Genomic DNA, 12,357 nt, shown 5'->3' on the forward strand with positions numbered 1-12,357 from the left:
ACAGATGAAATCTAGTCTTTCACTGCCACATAGCCAAGATGTATGAGGGCAGACTAATTCAAATCCTCTGGCAGAGCACCCCATAGGCCCTTAGTCCTGCTGAATTATTGTGTGTATCAAAATGTATTTCAATACTGATTAAAACCACATGGCTGAGACAACTGCATCAATTCTTAGGCAGGTATCCCACTTAAAGTGGTGTTCTCAGGCTAGAGGTCCCTATTTTCTTTCTGGATTGCTTATAAATCCTTTGTTTTAAAAAAAAAAAAAAAAAAAAAAGTTTACATTTTCCATGGCTCCTAGCAGAAGTTGCCCATTTCTGAACAGGATTTTCTCTCTGCCTTGCAAGTCACTCAGTTTAAAAAAAAAAAAAAAAATCCACCAATGGGAGCAGCAGCGGCAAAATTTGAAAACCCAGAAAGCTCTTACAGCACACCCCTTGCTGCTCCCTTTTGATTTTCATTCTGAAGGGAAGAGAAGTGCAGGAACTATACAGAACCTCTACCTCAATTTTTATTTTTTTTTTTATAGCTGTTGTGGGCTTGATTTACATATACAAAAGAAAAATGTCTCAGTAAATCAGGCCCTAGGTGTTACTCTTTAAAGTTTCCCTTACAACCCTCAGCTTTTTTTTGTCCTAGCTCCATTTTATATATTTATTTATAGACATGTGACCATTCTGTCTTTTCCCACAGTTCAGAATGTGCAGTTGGAGAAGCGATGGAATCCAGCTTGAAAAAAACCCATTTGTGAAGAGAGTTTAAGACCCGGTTGAGTCCTTGTTGTGTACAGCACGGTCCTCGACAGGAGAACTGGGCTGAAAGAAGTGAGTCGTAGAGGAAGGCCTAACATGGGTGCAGGTGCAGGGTTTAATATGTGCATGGCGATGTTGATATACACTGTGCTGACATTATGAGTTTTATAGTAGTGTTATATTAGTGTTCCAATGACCTTCTATTATCTGCTTGTTTCATTGTGCTATTATTATGAGTATTACATTGTTGTTATTGTAACAATTTAATATGTCTACTTTAATTTACCTTGCTGTACACTTCCCTGGGTGAATCTCTTAAAAAAAAAAAAAAAAAAAGTTAATAAATGATATTAAAGAAATAAATTCATCTCTTACCAAGGCTGATATCAGCTGCTTTAGTAAGGGGTGTTACAGGTTCGTAAGGGCCAAGTCCGTACTGTTCTCGGAGTTTATTTCCTTGTTCCAGGGAGAGGATTACTGCCATTCTCTTGTACCATTTCCTCTGACCTTCCTTCTCAATACAGTAATAGAGCTCCCCGGATTCCTTCCTGTGTGCCTTCACGACACCTATCAGCAAGGAAGAGCAAATTACCACCTCAGAGGCAAGCTCAAAGACCCACCACAACATGCACTATGGCAAACACTGCTCGAGCAGGCTGTGCAGGCCCCTCAGCCAGCGCTGCCAAATCACTCCACAGAGCCAGTCCTGCTGCAACAGGCAGTGGGAGTAGCCCAGTGGTAGAGCTATAGGCTTTCAAAATTCAAGAACAGTTAATAATTGAATACAAAGAGTTCAGCTCCCCAGAAAAGAAGAAAACCAAAATGCAGCTTTGCTATAAAGCTGCAGACTCCAGTAAGCAATCAGTGCCGAGGTAACTTCAGTCTTCGACACATTTGCCTGTCGATTGTCCATAGAGATCTGCAGTTTTCCCAGAGGTCTGCTCTGTAATTTGCTTCATTGTGCACAATACACAAGATGTTATACCTTTATACTACACCCCTTTGGCACTTAATGTAATATATCAAGGGATAATTTTGTAACATTGCACGTAAGTTACACCAGTTTTCAAAGCAGACTTATGTGCATAAATTCACTTTGAAAATTATCCCTCCAAATGTATCCAACACACAATTACACCTTCTAAAATGCATGCAAAAGGTTTTGGGGAAAATGTTCATATATGCTTTTTAAAATCCAAACACATGCATGTAAGTGCAAACCCTTCCCCTGCTCAGTCTGGGTACACTGACACGTGAACATGACATATGAGTGCAAATTTATAGGAAAATCGGTTCTTACCTGCTAATTTTCATTCCTGAGGTACCTTGTATCAGTCCAGAATCCTGGGTTTATGCATCCCTGCCAGCAGATGGAGACAGAGAAAGTTTCACTGGCACTGTTTCATAATCCCTGGTGCCACCTGCAGTTCCTCAGTACTGACCTGTACCCAAGCACAAAACACTTGCAAAACTTGTAAAAACTTTTCCAACATGTCTGTATTCCATAACCTGAAAAATGTGTAGATTGTATCAAAAAATTACAGCTTAGTGGATGACTCTCCACTTCCATAGATCAGGAGGGTTCTGGACTGATCCGTGGTACTACAGGAATGAAAATTAGCCCGTAAGAACCAATTTTCCTTTCCCTGTACGTACACAGATCAGTCTAGATTCCTGGGATGTACCAAAGCTCCCTACTTAGGGTGGGACCTGGAGAGTCCCGCTCGCAAGACACTTTCGCCAAACGACCGAGACTCCGGATCCCCTACAAATTTCCTGTGGTGAAACTAACTGAGCCTCCGCCCACTAGGTCGCCTGAGACCATGTAGAGTGAGCCCTCAAACCTTCAGGTACCTGGTGCCCCTTGAGAATGTATGACAACCCAATAGCCTCCTTGAGCCACCTCACAATGATAGTCTTGAAAGCCTGGATATCTTTCTTCGAAACACTCCATAAAATAAAAAGATGATCAGACCTCCTAAAATCATTCGTTACCTTGAGATATCTCAACAAAGCCCTGCAGATGTCCAACAGCTTAAGTTCCCGTGCATGAGATGCAGAAGCATCCAATTCCGTAAAAGCCAGAAGCTCTATCATCTGATTAACATTAAAAGCAGATACCACCTTCAGAAGAAATGAGAGACCTGTCCGCAAGGACACTCCTAAGTTTGAGATCTGAAGGAATAGATTGTGGAAAGATAAAGCCTGCAACTCAGAGATTCTCCTCGCAGAACAAATGGCCACTAAAAAGATGACCTTTAAAGTCAAATCCTTAAAGTCGCTCTCAGAGAATGAGATTAAGATTCCAGGATGGACAAACTCTCCTCATTGGAGGGCGCAAATTCTTAACCCCCCGAAATCTACCCATATCGGGATGAGAAGACAATGGGAAACTTTCAATTTTACCTTGCAGACAAGCAAGAGCCATTACCTGAATTCTGAGAGAATTGAAAGCCAGGCATTGGATCAACTCTTCTTGAAGAAAAGATCAAATCTGAGATACCGAAGACCGTAAGGCCTGTACTTTTTACACTAGGCCTCAAAAACCTTCCAGACTCTGACATACGACGAAGTAGACATCCATCTAGCTTGCAGTAGAGTAGCAATGACCGCCTCTGGGTACCCTCTTTGTCTCAAACGCCGCATCCCAAAAGCCAAGCTGCTAGACAAAAGCGATCGGCCTGGTCTGAAAATATGGGGCACTGACGAAGAAAGCGTGGAAGATGACTGAAGCATAACGGCCCATCCACTGCCATGCTGACCAGATCGGTGAACCACGGCCGATGTGACCACCACTTCACTTGAGTGTCTCTCTATCCGATGCAACACTTTGCCTACCAGAGGCCAAGGGGGAAATATGTAAAGTAGAACCCCCTGAAGCCAGGGTATCCCCACAGCGTCGACTCCCTTGGCCCCATATTCTCGTCTTCAGCTGTAAAAGTGAGATGCCTTTGCACTGAAACGAGTCACCATTAGATCCACATGGGGACAGCCCCACCTCTCTTGGATGAGCTGCATCGCTGTCTTGGACAACTTTCACTCCCCTAGATATAGCATCCTGCAACTTAGAAAATCCGTTTGGACGTTTTTGACCCCTGCGATATGTGACGCAACTATCTGAACCAAGTGCTGTTCCACCCAAAGAATTAACTCCTGAGCCTCCTGGGCCACTGTTCGACTCTTGGTTCTTCCCTGCTGATTGATGTATGCTACAGTCGTCGCATTGTCCTAAAAGACCCTCACCGACTGGCCTCGAACCAAAGGCAGAAAAACAAGTAATGTTAACCTCACTACTCTGGTCTCTACGTGACTGATAGACCAAGAGGCTTCTTCCGCTGATCAAGTGCCCTGGGCCTACTGTTGCTGGCATACTACTCCCCATCCAGAAGGACTTGCATCGCTCATAAGAATTACCCAATCCAGGACCTCCAGGTCGACACCATGAACTAGATTGGACATTAGCAGCCACCAAGACAGACTGTCCCGCACATAACCCTTGAGCGGTACGGGCATATGAAACTGCTCCGACAACGTATTCCACTGTGCCAACAGAACCTTCTGTAGTGGTTTCATATATGCAAAGGCCCATGGTACTAACTCCAGCATTGAAGCCATCGAGCAGAGCACCTGCAAAAAATCCCAGGCTCTGGGGACTTGCAAAGCCAACAAGCGCCAGATTTGCCTCTGTAACTTGCATACTCTCTCCTTCGTCAGAAACATCTTGCCCTTCAGCGTGTCGAACTGAGCCCCCAAATAGTCAAGAGTTAGTCAAGAGTCCAAGACGGAATCAGTAGCCTCTTTGCCAAATTCACCACCCAGCCTAGAGATTCCAGAGCTTTATTACCTTCTGCATTGCAGAGCGACAACTATCCGCCGACTTTGCCCTGATGAGCCAGTTGTCTAGATAAAGATGCACCAGCACTCCCTTGTGCCGTAAAGCCACCGCAACCACCATCATTACCTTGGTGAATGTAAGTGGCGCTGTGACTAGCCCAAAAGGGAGAGCCTGAAACTGGAAATGCTGACCCAGTACCATAAACTGCAGAAACTGCTGGTGATCCCAGCAATTGGGGATATGTAAGTTCGCCTCTGTCAGGTGCAAAGCAGCCAGAAACTCAACCTTGCGCACCATCTCAATTACCAACCGCAGGGTCTCCATCCAGAAACTCGTGACCTTTAGTGCCACTTTTACCCGTTTCAAGTCTACAATCGGACAGAAAGTACCTTCTTTCTTTGGAACTACAAAGTAAATGAAATACTGACCTTTGTCCCGTTCGCCCTGAGGAACTGGAATCACCACTCCTAATCCCAGTAACCTGTCCAAGTCTCCCAAACCGCCCAACGCTATTCCAACAACCTGCAGGGAAAGACTAGAAACAGGTTGCGAATTGGCCGAGCAAATTCTAATGTGTAACCATCTTTTATTATGCTGAGGACCCACTAATCCTAAGTGATCTTGGCCCACTCCCCGTAAAATCACGCTAGAAGACCCCCTATACAAGGAACAGCGGAGTGGACTGGCCTCGCCTCATTGTGAGGATTTGGCCCCTGTAGCCCCACTTCCTGTGGAAGCCCTAAATAGCCTTCAACCGCCTCGAAAGGACTGCCCCAGGACTGACCTTGAGGAGTGAACTGCTTCTGCAAAGCTGGGACTCCTCTCACATGACGAGACCTCCTAACATCATGAAACGACAACCAAGACTGAAAAGACCGTTTGCCCTTAGGCTTATCTTCCGGCAACTTATGCACCTTATTCTCTTCCCAAATCTTTTAAGTACTCTAGATCCTCTCCAAATTGACTTAGGGAATTAGCCTCTGCTATTACTGGCCATCAGTAACATGGGATCTTCTTGGTGTTTGGCTACTTGCCAGGTTCTTGTGGCCTGGTTTGGCCTCTGTTGGAAACTGGATGCTGGGCTTGATGGACCCTTGGTCTGACCCAGCATGGCAATTTCTTATGTTCTTAACAAAAGGCATCCCTTGAAAGGCAACAATCCCAACAGACTTAGATGACACATCCACCAACCAGTTATGCAGCCACAGCGGATCCCATAATACGCCACAAAGTTCTCACCAAGTCATTTAATGCATCTGCCATGTACACCACTGACGCCTCCAAAGCGCTCAGCTTTAGATGCCTCGTCACCAGATTTTGCCTGCCCATCCTGATGTCCCTAGCACAGGCACACTTTTTGCTTGAAGGTGGAGCAGATAGCTGCCCGCAGACTCAGGGCAAAAACCTCAAAGATCCTCTTGATGTGAATCTCCAACTTCCGATCCTGAACATCCTTCAACGCTGTGGAACTTGCAATGGGAAGTCATCTTCTTTGTGACCGTCGGCACTGAAGCATCCACCTTTGGAAGGGAAAAGAGCTCCAAAGTCTGTTCTGGCAAAGGATAAAGCTTTAATAATAAAAGAACCTATCATTTATATATTCCAAGATTAAATATTTTTACAAACTACTTTGGGAAATTGTATCAGAAAAATAGTGTGCTCTTACTGTCATCGGGCTCTTGCCCACAAAGGGCTGCAACCAGTTTCATGTATGTGGCACTCACAATTACCACATTTACTCTTTCCCATCAATTTCATTTATTTCAAAAGATTTTTTTTTAAATTTCAACCTCCCACTTGTGACACCCAAAATTTAAAATCACTTCTAACACTCCATTATTAAATTAGTTCCAAGCACCTTAGTGCTTCAAATTTTCATCCTCGATATTTTTTCAATATTATTTCACAATCGCGCTCTGTTCGTGCTTCTCTTGCTATTTTCTCACTACTGTACTCGCTGTTTGCTCTCGCTGCTATACTTGCTGTTAGCGATTTTGTTCCAGTGCTGTCTGCCGCTGCATACACATTACACTACTGTTTTCTCTCGCTGGTGTACTTGCACCGTAATAAAATTATAAACAAGTACACCAGCGAGAGAAAACAGCAGAGTAACGTGTATGCAGCGGCAGACAGCTCCTTTTTTTTTTTTAAACAACTTTAAACAAATCTGGCCAACTTCTCCTCCGTATGGAGCACAGAGCTGTCCAGCTCAAGTTCAGTCAAATTCAAAAAAAGGAGAGAGGAGGAAAGGCAAGCTGAGCCAGAAAGCACTAGTTGCCCTGACCCCACAGCCACCTAAGCAGCCTCGTGAAGGGGAGGGATCTGGACCATCATTTACACCCCACAGACCAATGGAGCGAGCATACAAAAAGGTCCCCAACTTCCAGCTCATCCAGCTCATCCATCTCAACCAAACAGGGAAGGATCCACTAGGACCCAAACAACCCTGGGAGGAAAGGCTCACAAAAAATAAAGAACTCTCCAGACTGCAGGTGGCACCAGAGATTATGAAACAGTGTCATTGAAACTTTCTCTGTCTCCATCTGCTGGCAGGGATGCATAAACCCAGGAGTCTGGACTGATCCAGGTACGTATAGGGAACCCAATATCATGTGTAATTTTTAAAAAGCCTATTTTTGTGAGTAAAACCAGGCTTTAATCATGGAAATACTTTTGAAAATTAACCAAAGATGTTACCAGACCGGCAAACACTTTTAAATAATCATGTGTCCAGGATTAGATAAATCACATTGCAAATAGCAAAGAAAAACTCCAAAAAGAAAAGAGAAATTGAGAGGCTCCCCTGTTCCCATACCTGCACTAAAATATTCATCCTCAGAAAGCGCAGTCACCTCTGTTTCCAGTGGAATGGGGTCACACAGTAAAATGTCTTTGCCCAAGACGTCACATTCATAGCCGTCATCAAACAGTAACTTGTACTTTCCTCCTCCAACGTCCCGCGTGATTGTTCCCGAATAAAAATAGCCATTTGAGGACCACTTGGCTACAACCCTGAGCCCAACAAAGCTGCTGCCATGTGATGTGTCCGAGTTGTCTGAAATACTGGTGGCTGTTGGTAAGGGGATTTCTGGAGAATCACTTCGACGCAACGTGGGTGCTCCAGCATCTGGCTGGTTGCCAGAGTCCAGGGGACGAGCAGCAATGCGAGGAAACGACTCCTCATCCATAGAGGCTGCAGCTGAAGGGTCATCAACGCACACTTGCGCTGTTAGTGTTGTCTCCCTGCAGGGATAAGGAAAAGCCGGCATCAGGAGCTGCAGAAGGTGGAGACAGACGACCAGCAAAAGGGAGAAGAGAAAGAGCTGCTGTTCTTATGGGATCTCAAGAGGAAGGGACAAGAACCATGAGGAGATGAACAAGAAGACAGAGAGCTGGCCTACAGATACACAAATACATTATTCTCTCCTACCTATTTTCTACCACAAATCTGTTCCTCCTTCCATCTCCTCAGCCCTTTCTCTTTTGTTCCTGTAATAAGTATCTCTCCTTATAATCCACCCTAATCTCTGTATTTGGCCCTAGCAAAATCTGCCTAAGAGTTTCAGTGTTGGTGTATTTTCCTAACTGGCTCTAATACAACATTAAATGTTGCAACATAACCAACATTAGAAAGTCTGTGCTCCAGATCTCTTATAACCTGATAAAGGTTGGGAAAGGGTTTCCACCTTTTAGAAATGCAGAGAGCAAAGAAACCTTTCTAGTGCTAGTGAATGGGACTTTGAGAACTCCAGTCATACAGACATAAAAAAAGAGAGCTCTCAAACAGCTCCATCCTAGTGTTTTTAGGATACCTTGTTCCAGTTCCTCGGGAGGGAGGACGCCCCCTTCTCCCTCGCCCACGAGCTGTTATAGATGCTTTGTTCCCCTGTCTGATGCCAAGCACTGCATCACCATCCTCCTCGCACAATGGCGTGCCTACTTGGCCTCCTAGTCGAATTGGAGACCCTGGTTGGCTGGCCCCTCGCCTAGGACTGAAGAGATGAAGACAAGTCAGCCTTCTGCTATGTAAAGGAACTGCCTCAGAAAATCCATGCAGCTCTGACACCTTGTGCCCTGAATGTCGCAGAATGCAAGCTTGTGTGACTTCCTGCCTGAGCTATGTCCAAGTTGTCTCAAGCACTCACTATTACACATGGCTGTGATGGTCACGTCATGGCTTTGGTCACATCACCATTGTTTCTAACGCCATGACGTCACAGTTCAAGATGCTATTTTAAAGAGACAAATAAAAACACCCATCAAACAAGGGCTGTCCTCAGTAACTACAACTATGGAATTTGGGTTCCTATTTCATCACATAAGATCAAAGACCCAGAAAGATATAATGAAATACTATCCCCTGTTAGGGGCGCCTCTGGGTTCCAGCCATACCACTCCTACTTTCTCACTGTATGAACATGATGTTTCCTCTAGCGCTCTGCTATGCTAAACACATTTCATTTGCCAGCAGACTGGTATTACGTGCATTTCGAGAACATCATATGCACCTCAGTTTTCCTGGAGCCCCCCTGCCACTGGGTATAGCAAACTCTCCAGGCTCCAGCGCACTCATTTTTCCTTTCAGATGGACAGTCCCCCTGCCTCGATCCGAGCCACTGCCGCTGTGAACTGCAGACAAGCCACTGCTTGCCCCACTGGATGTACGTTGCAGACTTGATGCTTTGGAAGAAAGGGAGCTGATATCTGCAAGGTCCCCGGAGGTCAAGGATGATCCTGCAGTATGGGAAGATGAGACTTCATTCTCATACTCCTGGCACTCAACCACTGGCTCATCAGCTTCCTGAAGGAAAAAGAAAGAGTGACATAAGGGATCTTCTCTATGCAGACGAAGGTGAAAGGCAGTCGGACAGCAGACTATGGGGGATCTGCATAAAATATAGAATTAAGGCAAACAGGCAGGCAAGATGAATGCAGGTGTGTGACGTTAGCTAAGGATAAATTAGCTATTGGATAAATTAGAAACGACATATTTGTGCCTAACTGTAAACCGTTGTGATGGTGCTCTACTATACGACGGTATAGAAAAGTTTTTAAATAAATAAATAAAAAATATGGATTCTTGACTAAAGAGGGCTAGTCTGAGGAACTGGGGGATTCCAGCAATCTTCTCCTTTCACAAATTTTAAGAAGCTCAGCAAACAATTCTAAGGCACTTACTCCTTTTTTGTAGCCTTCTACCTATGTATCCAGTGAAACAAAGGGTTTTATGGAACTTTCAGAAATGTTTAGGGATTTGTAACACAAGAGGGTTAAGGGAGAACAATGTTATTTAAAAGTAGCTGAGATTTTGGGAGATTGTGTTGGGAGAAATAGGGTAGGGGATTTGAAATGTTTGTTGCTTAATGTTCATTCAATTCATAAACATTGGCTATATGTGCATGATTTAATTGTGGATAGTAAAGCAGATTTGATTTGTATAACTGAAACCTGGATTAATAATAAGTGGGCATTAGCTATTTTGCAAAGTTGTCCAGCAGACTATAATATTTTATGGCAGAACAGATTGCCAACCTTGTCTCCCTCCTCGCTACCAACAAGACTCTCCCCCTCCCTCCCACCGACTCCTCATTGTACTTGGGAGCCAGCTTCGACACCTTCGAACCCACATCATCACTGGAGATTGAATCCATTCTGAGGAAAATGAAACCCTCCACTCACCCCTCAGACCATATCCCATCTAAACTTCTCATTTCTATCCTGGACACTATAGCCAAGCCGCTGGCAGAAATCATAAACTGCTCACTATCTCAAGGATCTGTCCACGAAGCTCTAAAACTTGCCACCCTGAAACCCCTGTTGAAGAAGCCCAACCTAAACCCAGGAGACCTCTCCAACTTCCATCCCATCTCCAACTTGCCATTTCTCGCTAAAATCATGGAGAGACTAGTCAACTCCCAACTCTCAGACTACCTGGACAACCACAAATTCTCTATCAGACTCAATTTGGTTTCCGCAAATCCTTAAACACCGAATCCCTACTAATATCTCTCACTGATCACCTTGTTATGGGCCTTGACAAAGGAAAAGCATACCTACTAGCTCTACTCGATTTATCTGCTGCCTTCGACACCGTTAATCACTCAATCCTACTAAATCGCCTTTCAGACATTGGCATTACGGGAACAGTTCTTAGATGGTTCGAGTCGTTCCTTACCAACAGACACTATAAAGTCAGGATAAACAACAAAGAATCCCACAGCATCAAATCCACCTTAGGAGTACCGCAAGGCTCATCCCTCTCCCCCTCGCTCTTTAATATATACTTACTGCCCCTATGCCAGCTGCTAGCAAATTTGAAATTAAAGCATTTCTTATATGCGGATGATGTGCAGATCGTGATCCCCATAACCGAATCCCTACCCAAAACTCTCAAGTTCTGGGAAGGGTGCCTGCACTCTATCAACCTCCTCCTCACCAGCCTAAATCTAGTCCTTAACCCATCAAAGACTGAACTCCTCCTCATCTCCTCAGAGCACACTGACCTTCCTCAGAAGACTCCCCCCACAACCTTGGTGACCCATGCCAGAGATCTTGGAGTCATTCTAGATGACAGACTGAACCTAAAGAGATTTGTCAACAATACCACCAAGGACTGCTTCCACAAACTACAAATTCTAAAACGTCTTAAACCACTCCTCCACTTTCACAACTTTAGGACAGTCCTCCAGGCTACCCTATTTTCCAAGATAGATTACTGCAATGCCCTCCTGCTGGGACTCCCCGCGTCCACCACTAAACCCCTTCAGATGCTTCAGAATGCCGCGGCTAGAATTCTGACAAATTCCAACCAAGGAAAGAAAGCTGCGAGTTTGTTGGACTTGGTTTGGGCTTGGTCATCGGGGATGGCTGGGGCAGATACTTTAGTGAGATCTGAGACATAAGAAAACAGCGCTTTGGCATCGAATTGGAGGTCGTGGATCTTATAGTGGTGAAGGGCAGCTTTGTAGGTGTTCAATGTGTTCGGACAAGGGGCCTTGCACCAGTTGCATTCTTTGTGTCTGAGTTCTTGCTTTTGCTTCCGTAGATCTGGGGAGAACCATGGTTGTTTGTTTTTCTTGGCTGGGTTGATTACTTTCGCCGACAACGGGCATATTTTGTTGGCTATCGAGTTTGTGATGTTGTGCCAGGAGGAGAAGGCTGAGTCTGGGTTGGAGAGGTCTAGGTTATGGAGTTCATTGGAGAGATGAGCTTTGAGGACATCCAGTGAGCAAGGTTTCCTGAAGTGAATCGTAGTTTCCTGATAGGGATAGGGTAGAGTGGCATCATGACGTTGTTGTTGATGGAGCTGGTGTGTAGTGAAGGGTTGCTCCGTGGTGGGGGAGGCAGGCAATGGCGATGGCACTGTGAGTGAGTGGGAGGGAGTGTGTCTAAAAGGATGAACAGGGGCACCAACTTCAGGGGGATGGGGGCAAACAGGAGCAGTTCCTTAGGAGAAGTACTTTGGGCTGTGGGGAGTGTAGAGTGTGAGTGAAGATTGACACAGGGAGATCGGTGTGGTGAGTTTAAGCTGTAGGAGGATGCCCTATTAGTCAGAGGGATTGCAGAGAGAGGGCCGAGCAGAAGAAGCTAATGTCTGAAGGGTAGTTGGTGTTAAGGAGGTGCACTCAGGAGGCGCGCGACGCCGGAGGCTTGCCTGTAGCTTTTAAAGGGCTTCCCTCCACTGGATGTGCGTTCCCGAAGGGGCGGGCTGATCACGTTGTGCGGCTGAGTTCTGCTGCAGCCTGGGGCTTGGACCTCGATGGGTCTC

General features: G+C 45.3%; 1 protein-coding gene across 8 annotated transcripts in view; it reads right to left on the reverse strand.

The window, feature by feature from the left end:
* The window catches only part of TP53BP1 (tumor protein p53 binding protein 1), a 176,121-nt gene that overhangs the window by 24,871 nt on the left and 138,893 nt on the right, over nt 1-12,357 (reverse strand). For 7 of the 8 annotated variants that reach the window (XM_029574967.1, XM_029574966.1, XM_029574969.1 and 4 more), the window contains 4 exons: nt 9,098-9,390; nt 8,402-8,581; nt 7,405-7,832; nt 1,130-1,321 (listed from right to left, as the gene is read on the reverse strand). In XM_029574967.1, coding sequence (XP_029430827.1) covers nt 1,130-1,321; nt 7,405-7,832; nt 8,402-8,581; nt 9,098-9,390 — 1,093 coding nt within the window. The remainder of the gene's footprint in view (nt 1-1,129; nt 1,322-7,404; nt 7,833-8,401; nt 8,582-9,097; nt 9,391-12,357) is intronic. The other variant, XM_029574972.1, reaches the window with a different exon arrangement.

Source organism: Rhinatrema bivittatum, chromosome 13 (assembly GCF_901001135.1).
Source record: "Rhinatrema bivittatum chromosome 13, aRhiBiv1.1, whole genome shotgun sequence".
Lineage (NCBI taxonomy): Eukaryota > Metazoa > Chordata > Amphibia > Gymnophiona > Rhinatrematidae > Rhinatrema > Rhinatrema bivittatum.